Here is a 20,750-nt window from a genome sequence, read left to right on the forward strand (position 1 = left end):
GCTCTTGCACAAAGACCCTTAACACCTCTGTGTTTGCTTTACTTCAGATAATGTTAAACAGGCAGATTGTGAGCCAAAGAAGAGAAAAACACTTTCTGGCAAAGATGTGATTATGCACTCTGAAGCATTAATCATTAAATTCCTGTTCAGAAAGCTGGATTTTACAGAATCATTAACTTGGACACATTTTTCTGTCTTCAGGCTCTGAAGTTCCAACACTTTTTATTATAAWGTCAGGATTAATGTACACTAATTGATTTTGGAATTCTTGGCCAGATTTAAATTCATTATTTGAAATACTTTTATATCAAATCTATCCATAAAACCATCAAACATTTTTACAGGAGGCCTTCTGTAAATCCTCTTTGGAACTTAACGGGTCTCACCACTTTCCTCAGTAATGCAGTTTTCTCAAATCTTTAATCTTCAAAAAGTGTCTTCTCACATAACAGAGATCTAGAAGGCACATCAACAAGTGGGAAAGTGTCTTGTAAAAGTGTGTATCAGACGAACAGGACCTCAGTGCACGAGAGCACTGTTGGCATCAATGCTTATGCAGTAACATTTGCTTCTTTATTGCTGAGACGTTTTACAAAGTCCTACACGGCGCTGCCAAAGGTCAACCCGTATAAACCCAAATCCACACTCCATACAATTCATAAAACCCAAAATAATTCTGTCAAGTGATCAAAAGAAAAGTTAAAAAGCCCTCAYAAGCAGCAGCTGTGTTCCCATGGCATTACATCCATCTGGCAATCCAGTTGGGGAATATGTTTAAAACATGACCATGCTCTCCTTTCCCCGGCCCCTCACTAAGAGCACAGCCCCTCGAGCTGCTGACTTGACACTCAGCACAGCCCAGAGGGACAGTCCTCCTGCTGATGGAGAAAGTTTCCACCTCACTGGTACCAAGCCCCACACATGTTCCCAAACAAGTCCACCCCTCTGGCTCCCTGCTGGAGATCTCCATCACTCTGTTGACTGCTSATGGCTGAATCAGCAGTTTCAGGCTGAATCAGTGGTTACAGAATAGAAACCTCTGGTGGGAGAGAGAGAGAGAAACAATAAAGAGTGTGAGAAAACTTAAAAACAGTACTAAAAAAGACAAGTGGTTTGTCACAACTCACATTCAGCAATTGGTTAYTCTTACTCACTCCTAATACAGATATCTGTCATTACTGCAAATTAAACACAGAAATTAACATCACATGAAATACCAGAAAAACATTAGAAGATTCAGTGAGTGGAAGTTTTATCTCCAGACACAATTTTTTCCTCCCCTCTTTAAAGTCACAGTAAAAACTCTAAACCTGAAGTAGATTTGATTTGAAGACAGAAGAAATGTTCTATAGTCCTCTAGCATGACCCTCCCATAACACAGTCCAGCAATTTCATCTAAAAATTCCTACATCAAAACCTAAGGCATGTCTCTAAAGTGGGCTGTGTATCTTAGAAAGACAGGCAATGYCTATTTTTAAAAACCAAATTATCTTTAATGCACTGATTCCTTCCTTTTTTCCTAACACTGGTTTTACTCAAGCAGTTTGCTTTTGCAATTACATTTTACTACAACAGCAAAATGATGACAAAGAAATGGCCTGATAATTTCCTTCATTTTCATCTGAAAATTGCTCAGCTGCTCCTACATAAGCCATGAAACCACAGACGTCAGTGAACCCAGACCTGTACACAAAAAAACCCAACATCACAGCTAGCTTCAACTTTATCCTGTTACCAGGAAACAAAATGAATAAAAAAGCCAAAAATCTCTAAAAGTTTCTTCCAGGGAACTTCAACACAGAAGTCAGCTACAGCTTTGTTTCTACCCTAGATCAGGGTAAGTTTTACTGTTGTGACAAATGGGCTGCAGATGAAGGACCTCCTCCAAGATTCCGTTTGGTTTGTTTCAGAAGTCAAACAAAATCATAAAGAAAAATAAAGATGCACCAAGACAGCAATAAGAGATTCTCAGCAAAACATAATAGCTGGCATTTTATTAGTTTTACTCATCAACTGGTTGCTTTGAAACCTCCATGAGAAACACTCTACACTAGAGATTTTGAATCTTCCCAGAAACCAGGACAACACAAAGGAACTGCATGACTTCTGCCCAATTGCCTCAGCCTTAACTCTGAGCTCCCTCCTGGGGCTATTAATTTCTTGGATATAATTAAATATTAGTGACATAAACACCCTAGAKTTTCTGAGAAACCAGAGATAAATTTGAATTCTTCATTACTTCCAAAGAGAGAGGMAAGAAAATTTTTTTTAAGCCTCCAGTACAAAATTTAACAGAATGAAAACCAGGATGATGATCGTTAACAGACTGATATGAACAAGTTGGAACAGTCAGCTGGACACAGAGGGTGGTCTGACCACTTTTCAATCCATGGTGTTGACCTAAACTGGTTTTTTTCTGAAAATCATTACAATTGCAACATAGTAGGCTTCCAGGTAATCTTCAAGGTTAATGCATTATTACCATTTTTCTTCATATTTCAGCAATATTTAAACATGTATAAATACATATATATAATACATGGTAGCATCASTAATTAAATATACAGAATACTGAAAAAAAACCATCACAYTGGTCGCACAACTTAGTCTAAAAATGGAAGCATCTGAAGAATCACTAACATGTACTTATTTTTTAGTCTAAATATTTAAGGACTATACAACTCATTGAAAAATGAAATGTCCAAGAATTGAAGAACAATGTCAAATATATCTCCTAAATTAAGTGTCCCAGTAATGTTTCAAAAGATTCTAAATATTTATAACTTTCTAAACTGTTGGTCATGAATTAATCATTTTATACAGAACTATTTCCACACATTGTTTTAGTAGTGTAGTGGTGATTTAAAAAAAAAAAGCTTAAAAGAAGTTTCCTTTAATCCATGAGTGAGTTAATAAAGGAAAAATGCAGATATTAACTGCACAATTGGCAGTCTTTACTGGAGAAGGGGCTAGCAGAAAAGGGTACAWTAGAAAACAGAAAATCTGCAGAGAAAAATGCAACAAACTGATATATTTCAGTGTAGACTAAACATCCCATCTCTCTGGACAAAAATGATCCCAGCAATTCCCAAACCAGGAATTTCCTGCAACTATCTCATGTACAGCACCGCAAGTGAACTTAAGGGATATGTACTGACTGAACAGCACTCACCAGAGACAGCTCATCTCTGATGGAGACATGGCTCTATAAAATAGCACTGGCAATTTGAAAACAAGTAACAGCAAGGGATGGGAAATAAAAATATTATCTGTGCATGGTTCAGATATTCTGGTTACAGTGGACTAGGAGTGGGGTCTAGCAAGATTTAATGTTTATCATCACTAGCACAGGAGAAGAGCTGGGCATAGGGGCAGGACAGTGGCCTGCACAAAAAGCYTGGCCAGAAGATACAGTGAAGAACYTGCTGCAGATCTGTAATAGATACAGAGGAGGATGTGTTTCAAATGATTCAAACTTGATAAAGCTCAGAGAACATCACAAAGGGCAGATATGYTTTTTATCTCATCTCTCTGAAATTAAACAGTGCATGAAGGAGGTAAAAATGCTTGCATGCCAGCATAGCACTGAACTTGTGCATCATCTTCTGCAAGCTCTTAAGATAACTGGTTTTATCTGTATCTAAAAAATAATTTCCTTTTCAATTAGATATGGATATATTCATTAGCTTTCATCACAACTATCTGCAGTAAAGACTACAAGTGCAGCTAGCATAATGCCAGGACATCCCTAAGTTCTATAGAATATAAACCAGAAGTTGATTAGATATAGTGGAGCTTAAGAAAAACTGAACATAAACGCCCAATAAGATACTGCCCTGTCTCAATTTCCACTTTTTATATGTYTTCATGTATTCTACTCTCTCAGTACTGTCAGGGGTGACAATGGGGAGGTGACCAGATAAGGAAATAGTACTACCATATGTGGAACAATCTTTATTTTTGTAATATATACTTTTCTGATGAGTAAAGRTATYRACACTCAATAGTAAATAAATACAGMATGGAAATCTTATAGAAGGTTTCCTTTACACAGGAAAAATAAGGAACAAGTGAAAACTACTGAAAATTCTATGGTATGATCTGAATGCACCCCAAGTATTTCTGTAAATTTCTGACAAAACCTTCTCTTTTTGTCTCCACATTACCTGCTTTCTAGAGATATGATTTTCTTCTTTTTTAAAGAAATATAAATTGATGCACTGTTCTCTAAGGACCTGATTTCCAGCTCAAGGCTGGTGAGCACTAGCAATTCATGGAATGTAATGGCTGGTGTCATACAGAGGGTCAGACCGTGATCTCATGGTCTCTTCTGGCCTTTACTCAAGGACTTATTACACAATTTTGCAGCTAATGTCCTTGGAAGCGAACTCTATTTCCATTTTAATACAGAACTATAAGATGATGCCAGGGTTATACACACATCTGAAAATTGGAAGGTAACAAAAGAGAACATTCAGGATAATAAAAAGCAGCTGCAGAAGGAAAGTTTTAAAGTAACAGTGTACATACTTAAAATAAAAGTGCCAGACAATACTTATCTAAAGTTAGGMAAGAAAAAACCTGGAGTGTTTACGGGGCTGCAGAACTTTTTAGGGTTAACTGTGCTTCCGTCCAGAAAGCAAGTGAGCAGGAGAGCCCAGAGAGTGAGCAGCAGTCAGACAGACAGACAGACAGACACACGCTACACTGCACAGAGACACGGGGCTGTAGTGTGAAGGGTCATTTCCAGGAGCTGCACATCCTGATACAGCTACACCGAGCACACATTACAGTGCTGGAGCACTGAATCAATTAACCCTGTCTCTTTTCCAGCCAAACCTCCCTGCTTTTCAAATACTGGAGCTGGATACGCTGGAATGAGTYGAGCAGTGAACAAGGGTAGCAGCAAACTGCGAGCTTTGCTTATGAACAAAGAGAGAACTGCACGCAGACTCTGCTGGTCACTTTAGGAAAATCAACACAGAATGGAAGAGAAAGGACAGCAAAAGAGAATACAACCTTATTTCTATCCTTTTTTACATGTGGTAAGAATTATTCTTCTTCATTTCAGAGTTAGAGAAAATAGCTGGGTGAGAAGAAATACAGCTTTCCCAAAAGAGAAATTCTTTATCTTGCTGATAGAAGAAATGCGCTAAACAAAAGCACACAAAGAGACAAGCTTCAGAAATACAAAAGCCAAAAGTAAATGAACAACTTGTTTTCCAGACAGTAGTGAAAAATCTCAAAATTCAACATGTGACGAAGAAAGAAAATTACAAAGGATCTTCCTGGATGCAAAGTGAACTCTACTAAAATGCAAGAGAAAGAGGTAAGGCTTTCTTCACCTGAAAACTGCAACACATCAAATCTTCTCAGTAACTGAGCATTTGTTCAGCTTAATGCCAGGACAGCTGTTTGCATCTCTGTATGAGGGGGGAAATGCAAGCCTTAAGTCTTTAGCAGAGTTGACAGAAACAGAGAAAGAAGGAAAGAGAGAGGGAGAGAACAGGCTGTGCTTAATAAAAGTCTTGTTCAGATTACAAAAACAAGCGTTTTACTCACTCCCACCCTTTCAAGTAATGGGTAAATTTAGATGTCTCAGTTCGATAAATCTCTACGGTCCCCTTGAGACTGTCACCAGTGTTTTATTGTCTGCAGCTTCCTGACCCTCACCTGATAAATTAGGAAGTGCTGAGATTAAAAAGGAAACCTCATACATAATTTCTGAAGATATTTTTGGGGTTACCCTCTGTGGAGAAATAGGATTCTTAATAAGGGGAAATATGGGAACTGCTGTCTGCCTACGCACACGCTGCTGGAGACCAGACACTCGAGAGAGGAGGAGTTGCACATACACAACTCGAGCATCTGCCTCTGCATCAGTTTGGACTCAGAAGGAGCAAATCTACATAGGCTGCACCTAAAGGGATCATTTGGCACTCAAACTCATCTATCACTCTTTACTGCTTTACAAAGAATAAACAAAAGGAAGCTAACGCACGGCTTATTTTTGACAGCTACTGATTTTTTTCTTATTATCTTCTGAAACATAAACGACGCTATAAATGGGAGACTAGACYACCGAACCCTACCAACCAGAGATGGACACAAGACAGGACTTCCATTTTTAAAACTATTTTGTGCCCAGCAAGGCACAGAATATTAAAAAAAAATGGATACCAGCTTGGATATAGTTACAGTATCTCAAAATAGCAGATGACCAGCTTACCATACTGACCATGCTGGCCTTTCTTCAGGACCATCCTGGACCAGAGAGGAACAGAGAACTCTTGCACCGTACGCAACTCCTGCGCAAAATACAGCTCCTGAATACATTCTGCTGTACTCAAAAATGTCCCATCCTTTACATTTCTTCAATGGGTCTGGAGCTGGCAATGGATCTTTGTCACCTCTCTCAGTAACAGGAGCACCCAAGCAGGACTACCCAAGTGAGGAACAAGGAAAYAAAGTGCACTGGGCAGCACTGCTGATCCTCCTGGTGATAATCCCCACCATTGGGGGGAACATWCTTGTCATTCTGGCAGTGTCCCTGGAGAAAAAGTTGCAATATGCTACCAACTACTTTCTGACATCCTTGGCGGTGGCAGATTTGCTCGTGGGTCTGTTTGTGATGCCGATTGCCCTTCTCRTAATATTATTTGGTAAGTGAAGCATGCTTGTTTCATCAGGTTTGCATATGAGGTATAATTTGGGTAGGCCTAATTTAAACAGAAAAATGGTTTGCTTTCCACCATTACAATTTTTAAAATCACTTGGATGAGGGCTACTAAATCTTCTCTCCCTCTCACTTTAACACAACCTAATTGTCTTTATGGGAAGTACAACCATGTGGATATTCTTTACTTKGAAACAAACCATTCAAAAATCACCCAGGACTTAAAACTGATTCAAATCGGAGCTGGAGCACAGGAAATTATATTTTGTACAGTGTAATATAATTTTTGACAGCATCAGCACAATCCTGGTAGTTGTATTATATTAGACTAATTGCAGGCAGTATTCAGTTAAAAACCTTGAATAAAGACTAGGTATTTGTTCAGTACACTGAACAGGTTTTGAACTTYCTATGAGTAATGCACCTGATTTTACCTGAGTATTGACTCCATCAGCAGTCATATAGATTTATATGATCAGTCAGAAATGGTCCCTAGCACCATCAGTGACAACAAACTTAACCAGTACCAGCTTCAGAGAAACTGATTTTCTCCCACCCTGTGGAAAGCCACAGGTTCATAAAGCACCACAAAGAATTAAGTCATCTGTCAAGACAAGGAAGCCTCAATCCACGTACCTAATGTTTGAGATACAGATTTGTCATTTTGTCTGCTTCATATGTAATAAAATAGGTCTTTTTTACATGAACAAACTTTGGATGTGACACTTTCTTTCTCATTAGTTCTTATAGAACAAGAATGACTTTTCCATAGTCTCTCATGCCCAGCCTTATTTCAGATACTGCTTGTGACAAATAATCAGAGGCAACTCCATGGGAAAGTCTCTCTCTTTTACCCCTAAAGTTTCTTTAAGAATACATTTTAAATTGTTTCTTTTCATATCATAAATGGGAAAAAAAAATCAATGAGTCAGGTTTTTCAATAAACTTACAGATTTATACAATTATCTTTATGGTGCAGACACCACTGGGTCCTATGAAAGGCTGCAGGAATTAATTTTTCCTAGGCTAGACTCTAACAGTTGCCTGAACAAGAAAACACAATCACAAACTTTATTTCAGAAAGGCCATCAGTACCTTCTGATTGCTACAGAAAACTGTATCACTTTATTAACAAACATGTTTGTTCATTAAATGCCTTGAGCGTGAATTTCTGTGCATTGCAGACTGCTTCTCCCTATACAGAAGCRTGAACTGGAGGTCAGAATTCAGCACTGAGATCACAGAATAAGAATTTTTTTYCCAAGCAACAGTTTCTAAAAAGAAAAGTGAATGTACACAACTGAGACAGTGATTTCTAACTCAAAAACAGTCACTTATAGAAAACATTGGTATGTCATGTATGTGCACAGGTGTGTGCAGAGGCAAGAAGCAGAYAAGCACCTCCATACTTACACATGAATGCTGTAACTGCTTAGTTTGTGCCACAGGTCTCACTAATAACAACAATAAAACTACTAACCATAAAAGGTACGAGTATTGACTAGCAATCAATATAAAGAAGGGCAAATTCTAGATTTTGTGGAACAGGTTTTTGGTAGTAGTGTGGTTTTCTTGTTTTGGATTTTTTTTTTATTATTTTCATTCTGCAAGACTAACAAATCTTTTCTTTATAACTTCATAAATAGTCTATTGCTCCTTAATCTCCCMATTAATCCAGTGCTAAACCATGGTTACAACAGTTTAAAGCACTCTAGGAATCTTAATTCAAAAGTCAAACAAAAACATCTTTCATGATGCAGGAAATTTACCAGAAAGTAGTAAAATGAGTTATAATTAATTAAGACCACAACCCGCCTTCTACATAAAGGTGGTTAAAACTGAAATTTCTTGCATACAAGTCTCTCCTTGGCAGCCAATCAGAAAAACTGCTTTGCTTCTTCACTGACTGGGAGAAGATGCTGAGGTGTTTATAGAAGGTCAAAGCATGAGCAAAACATGAGGACTTACTGGAATGAAGTTTGAACAGATATTTACATACCTAAAAAGCCTAAATCCTGAAGCTACATTAGCCAGACAACTACTTGAACAAAGAATAGTCATTGACAGCCAGACAGCAAACTAAATTCAGCCTCCTGGCACTTCCACACAGGAATGTTTCCATAATAATGAAAGAGCTGRGTGCAGCTTCTAGATACAGAGTAAAAATATTATGCTTCCGATTTGGGATTGATATCTCATTATGTGGAGAAGATTTGAAGGAAAAGGTGTGAACTAAAGTGCAGTCACATTAAGATCCTGACTGTACAAATGAATGCGTCACAGGGTGTTCAAAATCAAAACCTKTTACAGGCATTGGCTCCACACCCTGCCAGAACATTTACCAAAAATCTTCAAAAATGGACTGTCTCTGTAGTAAAGAGCTATCCCTTTTAAAAATTAGTAAATAAAATGAATTTGTAAACTCACTTGCAGGTGTAATGCCACAAGCACCATATTATTTATTCTCAGCAGAGCAACCAAAATGTACTTCAGTACAAGAATACACAGCAATTTTAACTTAGGAGTGTGAGTGTCAGAATACATAAATATTTCATAGCTTTTATAGCCAGCTAAATTCTTTTCATTTCTTAAAAAATCCTAGGAGGGTCCGCTAGAAGATAACTGCATTCTCTGTAACTTAGCTTTCAAAACAGTTATCCAAAGTTCTACCACACAGAACTACTGAAGGAAAGCAAAGATGTTGCTGTTCATTGAATAGTGAAAAYAGCAAACTTGAGAGATCCTCCCACTTGCAAAGCCTGCAGCAGGAAGAAGTCTGATGTCCATAGCTTGGTGGGCAATGGGCTACTTGGAGGCAGTGCACATACCATCTTTTAAAATTAATTCTYTACTCCTGATATTCATCCACTTAAAATCAGAAGGTAATGCTGATCATCCTAGGCTGCAAACCATTATTTTAATCTATCACAAGCAATCACTGTCTTAATCTTCCCCCAGTACTGACAATGAATCACAACAAAGCTTTCCTTCTGGCTTGTGCAAACTGCCAGAGAAAACTTCAATCAAGCACTGCTTTCCAAAATCTCAAATCTATAAGTAAGAAAACAAGGGTTTATTTCTCAGAAATAAGCCTAATTTAAAAAAATTTACTTTGATTAAATTAAAAAAAAAAAGCTAGAGAACATCCTGGAGACACCAGGCCTTGGCAGCCCAGAGAGYCAAGCACTGACGTGAGGGTGAACAGCCCCCATGCACCTACAAACACACACACAGAGTGTGAGGATTTAAACTTTGCCTTAAAATGGAAAACATCCATTTCCATCTCTGCAAAAGCATCATTATCTAACAACAACAAAACCCTTTACAGGTAGCACATTTCGGCAGCCCTYATAGCAGAAGAATGAATGGTTTCCAAGTCTATTTAAAGATTCCTCTCAATCATGCTTATATGTGTACACAAGGAGTGCATTCTCTGGAGCTTTCCAAAAATGTTTTGGCTTATACGAAGAGCAGATTTTCTACCCTGTACTTTGTTATAAGGATTACACATTTCCATGGTATTTCCTATAAATAAAGCTTTTCTTAAATAAAGATTAACCAAGGCTAGACAGTTGCGGTAAAAGCCCATTTTACTTCTCTTAAGGTGCAAGACTAATCTTAAAGCACATATTCTGTCTTGTTTTGATTCAAAATAAGCAAAATCTGCAACAGCAGCACTGTTGCATGCTGGGAGGATCTGAGGCAAAGTTGTAGGAAGAAGGAATTTTTTTTTTTAACTTACATTACCTGACAGCTAGAGAAACCAGACAAATTTTCAGGCAGGCACCTTTGTCAGGTAACCAAAGCATTTCAAAAAAATTGTTAAAAATCCAATCTCCTATTAGCTCTCAAGAAAAATGAGAGTGAATAATCTCAACCCTGTAAATGCTTTGGTCTGCTTCCACAATGTAGATCTATAATAAGAGAATCACAAMAGTCCAAACCAAGCATGACCTCCTAATGGCTTTGTATCACCATTTGGCAGGACATATTAATTTTAGGTTCTGAATTATAAAGCAGGACAACAACCAAGCAGGTCACCAGCATGTTCAAGGGTCAGAGATGTTTTCTGAATCATGGAAGGAAATTAATATTCCATTTTTTCCCCACTCCTAAACTAACAGAATAGGCCAACAGTGATACACAGCATCACGATCACCAGAAAAGCACAAGAACTCAGCCCAGAGCATTCCTAAAACACCAGGCACAGAGCTTCTGATGCAGGTATAACCTACAAATTAAAATAAGCTATAGCAAAATACACCACAGAATGAATCCTAGASAACTATGTGACTCTTCTGGACTTGCAAGTATCAGTTTCATGATGTTTGTTTCATTTAAATAATAACCATTATCTTCAGTTCTTACCAGCTACTTCATTTGAAGTTTATTTAGACTTTGTTTGGATAAAAACCAGTATCTCTTACACACAAATATAGCAGGACAAAATGCTATAATCATGAATGTGATAACCTACTGCCTTCTGCACCCAGTTCAAAACTAGACAAAAACAAAGAAAATATAATGCTTCCCCTATTCTGTTGCAGTTGTCAACTCACAAAAGCTCTTAMAACTCAAAAATACACAAGATTCTTTGTACTTTGTCAGATCACTGTTTAAAYGTACCTTTATTTCAAAGAAGCAAAAAGGACTTTGATTGCAAAGTATTTCCTTCTGCAAAGAGTAAATTAACTAAAAAAGGAAAGACTTTTTACACTGGAATTGTCCAGAACGCAAAGCCGTTATAATCCAGGGAACGGCATGTGAGTACTGTCCAAAAGAAGTATTAGCTGCTCAGTTGAAATCCAGCTGTGTTATCTGCCACCCTTCAAGTTGTAGAACATATTTTTCTATTGTTCCTATTTTATCTGAATTAATCCTTCATCATAAAGTCAAAAGAAGTCTTAATTCTTCGGAGTGAGCAAAAACATTTCAAGCCCATCAAATCAGTTATTTCTTTTAACTGTTTTTTTTTTTAATTACAGCTGGTTACATGAGCCACAATACATTTTGTTTTTTCTTTTTAAAGGAAATCTGTTTCAGAAATGCACCATGCCTTACTGCCAGCTAAAAGTCTAGGCAGGAAAATTAAAGATGAGTAAATGTTTCATAATCTACTAATTACAACTTTCTCATACCTGTCTGACAGACTAAATTTTTGAAGCAAAATTTCAACTATAGAATCTATTTTAGGAAATAATTATGGTAGATACTAAAATTTACTGGTTAATAAATTGAAAAAGACCGCCTCTTTCCCTTCTGCCTCACTGCCTACGTCATCCTCACCTGGAGTCCTCTGCTTTGGGGTTGGCTGARGTTCAGTTCAGGGCTCCATCTCTCCATTCTCTTTGTTTAACACAGAAGGCTTCCCAACAGAGATAAGAGTGCAGTAAAGTATTTGCTGTTTGTCTTCATAAAAGTTTTATCAGAAATGTCTTCATTTCCCCCTAATCATCATTCAACAGAGAACTGATTTCCCTGGCAATACTATTAATGTACCTACTGATTGGTTTTATTATTTTATAAGGGAGGAAAATACATTTAGTAGATCAACTTCTACCATTATAAATGAAAAAATCTTCATCGTTCACACATTCTTCCGTAGGACAACAGAGTATCCTTTTAGATACACAACACTAAAGTGCACCTCAAACTGAACCACTTTCCCTGGATTACAACACACGCTACTTCTAAGTGAAAATAGATGAGGAAAAGAAAAAAATCAGAGTTCCATTAGAGTTCATTTGGTATTGCAGACATCAATAGAGAAGACACAGCTCTCAAAAATAAAGTCCTTTTGGAAATCTGAACACTATAAAACCTTTATCTTGCACACAGTGCAGTATCTTGGACACAGTGCAGTTGACAGACCATTTTGCTATAAAGATTTACATTAAGGATAGGTAACTACTCTAAGAAATAGGAGGCCAGACTAAAAATCCAAACCATTGCTCTTGGGGAAGCAAAAATAAGACGCACACAAAACCGTTCAACTTTTATAAAATAATTTCTGAGACAGAATAGCCCTACTCTGTCACGTTAGTGCTCACCTGTATCTGACCAAGTGACACAGCAAATTCATTTTAAAGATGTGAACAAGACGCTTTAAAATCACTCCTAAGATTCAATAGTGGTTCTGCAATGACTGACTAATACTTGGTTATGACTCATTATCTCTTCCATTTAAAACAACCTTGAATCATAGGACCATCAAGGAGAAAGAGATGAAAATAGTAATTTAATAGCAGGCTCACAAGACACAGTTATGGTCCATTTTTAATAAACTTTTTAATCCAGAGTCCTTGTCATAAGGAACTTGCCACAAAAGGACAAAAAGAGAGGGAAAGGTTTATAGTACACAAATAGCCTGATCAATACCACAGCAGTTAGGAGTTAAACTAAAATATAAGACACAACCCAGCTGAGGCAGTGGTAATAGTGGTAAGTTCCTGTGAACTTCTCAAAGGTAATCATGTCATGGCAAAATCATACACCAAAAGGTCTCAAAAAGCTTAGATTCTAATAAGTTTTTTGTTCTCTTTCAGACAATACCTGGCCTTTACCCACTGCCTTGTGTCCTGTCTGGCTGTTCCTTGATGTCCTCTTTTCCACAGCTTCCATCATGCACCTCTGTGCCATCTCACTAGACCGCTACATTGCGATAAAAAAGCCAATCCAGGCCAGTCAGTACAACTCATGGGCTACAACAATCACCAAAATCATCGTGGTTTGGCTCATTTCAATAGGTATGTAAGACCTGGAGACTGGAAAAGGGAACACAGAASTTTTCATGTCCAAAACTATAGGTAAAAGGTGGGCAAATGGAAAATTTAGCCAAGTACTATTGATTGGAGGACCACAACACTTAGGCTGGCCTAAGTCCACCTCTGGATCATACATAGCTACATCATAAAAATCTGCCTGAACCACTGCTCCTTATCAGGCGCTCCAGAAAGGCCAAGGATTGAGTCAGGATAATCATCACTCTTCTTCATGGTCCTAGAAGTTCAAAAATCAGAAGAAAATATCTGCATGCATGACATGTCTCCCAGGAAAGCAAGATTTTGTGTTCCTGTGATGGTCTACTCTGTCCCAAATACAATTTAAGTCATGAGCTGGTAAAATCCATGCCTTATAACTGTACATGGTGCAAGTTCAAAAAGGTCAATTACTTATACCAAAGATTGAAAGATAAATGAGTGGCTGGTCACATCGACACTGAAGGCTAAGAAAGCATATAGAAAGGCYAAYGTCWAACAARAAACCTCCTAAAACAACAAACTCCRAAMAGTTTWTATAAAGGATACYRATGTACAAACWTCTATGATATCAGTATCTCTATGATRTSTRTGCTCCACCTCACCTGTCTTTAATGCTTTAAAAAWATAAACCATTAAATGAGCTAAGGAAGTGAAAACATTTAACCCAAATAGCTTAATGCATACTGCAGGCAGCCATAGTGCTGTATGCTCTGTGTGCAAGACTGAACAAAATTATTCCACATTATTAAGGCAAATGATACATAGAAGAATGTGTACAGTCACCTTCTTAGTTGAGGCAAACATGCCTAAACCCCAAATTTCCAACTTGAAAAAAATTCTGGAAGAGCTGTGATGATACGAGTAAATATACTATCCCATATRCTATCCCTATTCTATCACCAACACCCTCAAAAAACCTTATCATGACAAGACAGTCACAAGTTGACCTTTTAATGTCTGATTTATTGCCAWTAATCAGCGCTGTAGTTTTCAATTTCYTTTTACCTAACACAAAACCACTCTGCAGCTGAGCCAGGTTCTCCAAATCCAAGGTTAAGTTGGTTCAATACTCATTTTAAATGCTTGTTGTATCTGAAGGCGTGCTTCTAATTAAGAAAGGGATTGAGTTGCTGAAGAGTAACCGATTTAGCTCTTGCTGCTTTGAACCAACTTCAGTAAGTGGAGTAGCASAGGAATACAGTAAATCCCTAGATCTCATTAAGTGGTATCAGAAAACAGCACAAATCACCTCCACCAGACAGCAAGGAACCTGTTGTTTTTGTTGTAATGTCAGAATGCTGGCAAATGAAGTGCTGACTGTAATTCAGTGGTTATAAAAAATTCATTTAAAAGACAAGACTGCTAACATTTTATTTAAACGAGTGGTGAATTACAGGGCCAGCCAGCCTCATTTMAACACTCCTAAATATGCAGGAGACTTTAAACAACAAATCCATCTCGAACATGCACTGCATAATTCTGGCAACTATTTAACTATTTGTATATACAAAAGAGTCAAGCAGGGTGAAAAAAATCAGCTGTCAGTGTCCAGTCACTTGATGTGGTTAACAGAAGAGAGAAAGACATGATTCATGTATTTACAAAACTGCCCTTCAAAAAGTGCAAAGGTYACCCTGAGGAAGAAAAAAAGGGCAGATGGCATTAGGGAAACACATTTCACTGGAGGAAAAGCCATACTAATTCTAACAACTAGAGTCAAAGCAATTCATGTGTTTTACACTTGAAAAGTTGGCAACTTTATACTGCTTCCTCAATCACTATGGGTTAGGCCCAATCTCCTTAGAAAGGGCACTCTGTTAAAGCCCAGCTTGCCAAGTCTTACAAAGTACTGTTTGCCCAATTACCCACGTGAYGTTTTCAACAACTCACATTATGTCAGTCACCCTGTGCCTGCTCCCGAGCTTAGAAATTACCTTTCTTTAGAAACCCCGAGGCTTCAGGCCCAATGAAGCGATTACCCTGTTCTGAAGCACTTGCTTTTTCTCCTGCAGGCATTGCAATTCCGGTCCCTATCCGAGGCATTGAGGATGGAAATGGCAATTCTACAAACATYACGTGTGCCCTGATGCCTGATCATTTTCATGACTTCATTCTGTAYGGGTCAGTGGCTGCCTTCTTCATTCCCCTCGCTATCATGATYGTCACTTATTTCCTGACAATCCAAGTGCTGCGCAAAAAGGCCTATTTGATCAACAAGCCGCCGCAGCGCTTCACCTGGTCATCGGTGTCCACAGTCTTTCAGCGTGACACAACACCTGCCTCCTCACCAGAAAAGGTGGCCATGCTAAATGGCTCCAGAAAGGACCAGCCTTTGTCCAGTGACATGCCTATCTGCAGGACATCCACCATTGGGAGGAAGTCCATGCAAACAATAACCAATGAACAAAGGGCGTCAAAAGTTTTGGGAATTGTATTTTTCCTTTTCTTGTTGATGTGGTGCCCATTCTTCATAACAAACATCAGCTCAGTTCTGTGCAACTCCTGCAACAAGGATGTTTTTCAAAAGCTTTTGGAGATATTTGTTTGGATAGGGTATGTATCCTCAGGAGTGAACCCTCTYGTGTATACACTCTTCAACAAAACATTTAGGGAGGCTTTCAGCAGGTACATCACTTGCAACTATCGGACCACAAAGCCTATCAAGGCCCTTCGGAAGCACTCCAGCAGGATCTCTTTCAGAAGCTCTGTGGCAGAAAATTCCAAGCTCTTTGTCATGAATGGGATGAGAAATGGGATTAACCCCATTATGTACCAGAGCCCAATGAGGCTGAGGAGCTCACCCATCCAAGCATCATCGGCTATTCTGCTGGATACGTTGCTGCTCACCGAGAATGAGGTTGATAAAACAGAAGAACAAGTCAGCTATGTATAGTGGAATGGTAGCCATGTCCCTATCACAGCATTACTGTATGTATTATTCTAGATAACTGTGCTGTAAGAGAGTATAAATACTATTGTTTTCTGTTATTTATGCAAGCAATATCTTATAAATTTATATTAATTTCTCTCCTCCAAAGTCTCCTCTACTTTAACCCCAACCCCATGGTGGCAACCACAACTTCATTCCATGACAGACAACTCATGCAGAACTGTAGATTAAGGAACAGGGAAATAAATAAAAGCTGAATTTGTTTGAGTAGCTGACTTCAGTTATCATCTTCAGTCTCTTCAAAGAACATTTTTACAAGAAAAGCATTTCTGTACMAACACTACTTTAACATGCACTCTGGCAAGAAGACAAAACTCTGTAGGTTAAATGCTCTATAATGGAAGTAGCAGAGGAATACAAGCTCACTGGTTTTAATTTGAATCTCCGCARGCAAACCAGCACACAAGCTCACTGCACTCTCTCCCTACAGGTACATTCCTCTGCTGAGACTGTGTATCCACAGAGGAGTTTTTCTTGTTCTCTGAGGGTAGGTAAATCACAAGCAGAATCACTAACTCYAGAGATCAATGTACATGCCCACTCCATAAGACATAACTAAAAATTCCACGTGTGGAAATTTCTCTTTGCTGTAAGGGTGGGCAGAATATCTCACCCACCTGAATTTCATCTCCAATACATTCACATATGCATAAGCCCARTACTGCCAGATTATTCATAGAAAACTTCCTTTTTTTTTTTTCTTTTCATACTAAGCAAATGAATTATTTAAGTCAGAATAGGAYAATACACAATCAGTGATCATGAGTGAAACAGTACACACTCCTGGAACGTCCCTGCAATTTATATGAACATGATTCCTTTTTTATGACCATGGGAACTTCAGCTCCCATGAGCCTCCCCTCATTCAATGTAGTTCACAGAAAGAAGAGAAATCACAGACAGAACAGCTACTTCACATGTAAACAAGAGCAAAGACATCAGTACTACTTATACCTGCACATACTCACACTTTCACTTAGCTCAAAATGATTTAGTGGGACTAATGGCATAACAYTACAGGTCCCAATTTGTAGATTCTCAAACATGTTCAAGATTGCCATGCAAAGCAYAGAATTCACAGAAATAGTCAATCCTTACAATCCAAAAAAGCAACCAGTCTGTCATTTGGGAAATCAGAATCTTGTGACAGTCCCAGACCATCTCTCTTTGGGAACGGAAACCAGATTTCCCCAAAGCACTGAAGTTCTTACAGCAAGCAGCCAGCTCACCATTTTTTCAATAGTTTCCATTTACAGTAAAATTTTCAGCTTGGGCTTCGTTTTCRTTTTTAATCTTTTCAGCATTCTTTGGTTACACAGAAAAAGGCTTAGGTTTTTTTCATCTGCAGAACAGAAAGTACTAAAGATAACATGTCCTTCAAACATTTATTTATATATATTTAATTTAAAACATATGCAAGCTCATAACAGAGCCTACCATAACAACTGCCAGAGAGTTTCAGGAGAAAGCATTAAAAAYACATTGGTGGTACTTGCAGTAAATTGTCTCCTTCCACCCCTTTTTGGTGATAATCACTAGCCRCTTAAATCAGAATAAATTCTAACCGCTCTCCCCTCTTTCTCTTAATCAAAATTTGTTTAAGAGGATTCTGTGAGTGAAAGACAGAACTGATGGACTATGATAGCTGTGTAAGACATCTACACTTAAAAGTATTTGAGAATCAAATGCTTTTAATAAGGCCTAGATTACTTTGAAGCTCAAACAGTGATGGAATAGGAATAAAAAAAACCCCAAACCCCCTAAAACTTCCAGGTGTGTAGCTGAAAACATCACAGACCAGTGGCTTATTTAACTCAGAGCTCTGGAACCAGTTGAAGGTGCAATCACACCCATGCACAGAGTGATCACAGCAAATAGCTTGCTGACTCCCAGCATCTAGAAAAACTGAGAAGTAACTCAGGTTTTTTTTTGTCTGACCCTGTTCTTGTATAGCTGTCAAGTTTGCAATCTGTCTTATACAAGAAGTAATTTGCCCTAAGTGTCCCATAGAGAACGATTCCAAGGCCTCTTTGTAATGAGTGCTTAGACCTCCACCAACAGGAAATAATCCTCGAAAAAGTCTGACCCAACAGAGGTGTACTTTCTCAAGCCAGTATACAGATTTCTCAAGTTTAGTAACTAAACAGAAGCTCAGCATGCTCCAGTTACTGTGTTCAGTCAGCAACAACAAACTTCAATCTAAAGGACTAGTGACTAATCAAAAATCCAGTCTTCCTACAGGGAAAGAAAATGTCTCCATAGACAGAAACACATCAGCAAGAAAGCATGCACATTCCATGCTTCCACTTACCAAGTGGAAAACATTTCACTTAACATGCTAAGTGTAGGAAGACATTGCTCATTTGCTTGTCCACCGACAAAGCAAACAAGCTGGGAATTCAGGTAACAGACTTGGAAAGCAGAAGAACAGAGCAAGAGAAAAGATGAAGAGAAGATGCAAAAGTATGAAATTAGAAAACAATGGACAGCAGAGATCTTGTTTTAGCAACTGTATCTACAAGCACAGATCTGAGCAAAGACATCACCTYCATTAGTAAGAGATGATGAGAGTCACTGCAAGGTCCTGTAAGAAAGCACCAGTTTGTTGTATGGTAACTAAGGACAACAYTGCTCCTATGGTATTGACAAGCAAGACAGGTGGCTCAGGACTACACCCACAAACATAATCTTTAGGTAACACAAATTTATAAACTACATTTTTATATGCTGGCTGCAAAGTGAGAATATTTTCTTAGCTTCCAGTTTTTTTCGTAAAGATAGCAGCCTAAATAATAACTGATAAAAGCTTTGCAGTCACTTGGCTGTAGAACACAAGACCTTTTTACAGGAGAAAGTAGTCACATTTAACACACACAAAGACAAAAGGGATTCCTTTCTCTGGAGCAAAATGGTCCCAGTTCTTTCAGAATCTGGCCCACACAAAATCAGCCACCTGGCCAGGTCTATAGCCTCTACACACTCCATAAAATAATAACTGAAAGTTACCTAGTTCAACTTTTCCCATTATTACAAAGACCTTTAATGCTGATCTGCAACATCCAAGCACTACGGGAAGAACACTTTAGAAGAATAACGGAGAAGTATGGTAGTTGTTTTGTTGTTTAATTATTTAAAATACATTAGGAGATATTCAGTCAATGTTCTGTCTGCCTATCTAATTAAAAATTACAGCACAGACATGGACATAAGGACTCAGCAGTCTTGCAGAGAGGAAAATAATAGAGTTCGAAGCCTAACAGAATCAATGGCTTGAAATACAAATAAAAACTTATAAAAAAACTTATAAAAAACTAAACAAAACAACAAAAAAACCCGCACGAAACAAATAAAACCAAGAAAAATCAACCAAGCCCAAATAATCCCAATCTTTAAGTCACCCTGAGAAACAGAGAAGTAAAAATTTCGTTAATCTCAACTATGGTGATATCTGAAAACACATTTTGTAAAGCCAGTCCTAAACCATCTGGGGTTCCATAAACTGCACGCCTTTAGCTCAGATTTTATCAGGAAACYGACAGGCAGCTAGAAAAATACATTRTTCAGTTATCTTGTATCCTACAGGTATAAAACTCTTCATGACTATATCACACTAGGCCATACCAGTAYCAATTTTCAAATGCAAACACAGTTTAAAGAAGTGTTCAGCAGAAGGCACTGAGAAGGCAGGCTGATGCTATAAACTGGTGTTGTATCACCTGGACGCAAGAGGCACAGGATTTTTTTTCACAGTGCTGCACAGAAAGTGTCATTTTTCTATAGTCTTTTCTTATTGTGAAAAAATCCACATCCATGCAAGCTAGTATAAGAAAACAAAAGCATTAGTCCCCATAATCTTTTTCAGACTTAAAAAGTAAAGCAATGTAAAGACAGTAAACCTGGTAAAGGCACACTGAACAACATGGGACACTGGAGCCCAGTGTCAAAGAGGCAGAACATTTGCCAGAGCTCTTCTGGCTTTTTGCCTTGCAAGCTGGAGCCAGGAGTCCCAGAGTTCTGACCAGTTCTCAGCCCTGACTTAAGATTACCATGAGGGATTAGATTCCTTTCTTCATATTGATAAAGATGCTAYGTACAACTGCTCAGAAGCCCTCCTTTGTTTCACTTCCTCTTTGGCCCAGCAGGCAACCATTAACATGGTAGAAACAATAGCCAGGAGAGAAGTAACTTCCATAATTTTGCCTTGGCATAATGACATGGTGTTTACTGTCAGTGTTCATTCCCATGAGAAACACTGTTTCTCCAGTGGAAAAGGAAGACTTTTGCCCAGCAGAGGAGAGGAAGCCTTTTCATTTTACAAKGGGGAGCTAGGCACAAAAATAGGAAAGAAGGCTTGCTAAAGGTG

The 20,750-nt window shown here is 38.2% G+C and overlaps 2 protein-coding genes across 2 annotated transcripts in view; one reads left to right on the top strand and one right to left on the bottom strand.

Annotated features, from left to right (window-relative positions):
* PSMD1 (proteasome 26S subunit, non-ATPase 1) overlaps positions 1-20,750 on the bottom strand; it is a 63,536-nt gene that overhangs the window by 21,661 nt on the left and 21,125 nt on the right. The gene's annotated exons all lie outside the window — the stretch shown is intronic.
* HTR2B (5-hydroxytryptamine receptor 2B) lies at positions 5,083-16,586 on the top strand. Its single transcript, XM_057367184.1, has 3 exons — positions 5,083-6,662; positions 13,222-13,422; positions 15,450-16,586. Exons 1-3 carry the CDS (start codon positions 6,353-6,355, stop codon positions 16,328-16,330), a joined length of 1,392 nt encoding a protein of 463 aa, XP_057223167.1. The 5' UTR covers positions 5,083-6,352; the 3' UTR covers positions 16,331-16,586.

Source organism: Malurus melanocephalus, unplaced genomic scaffold (genome assembly GCF_030028575.1).
Source record: "Malurus melanocephalus ecotype Western Australia unplaced genomic scaffold, MMel_1.1 scaffold_75, whole genome shotgun sequence".
Taxonomy (NCBI): Eukaryota; Metazoa; Chordata; class Aves; order Passeriformes; family Maluridae; genus Malurus; species Malurus melanocephalus.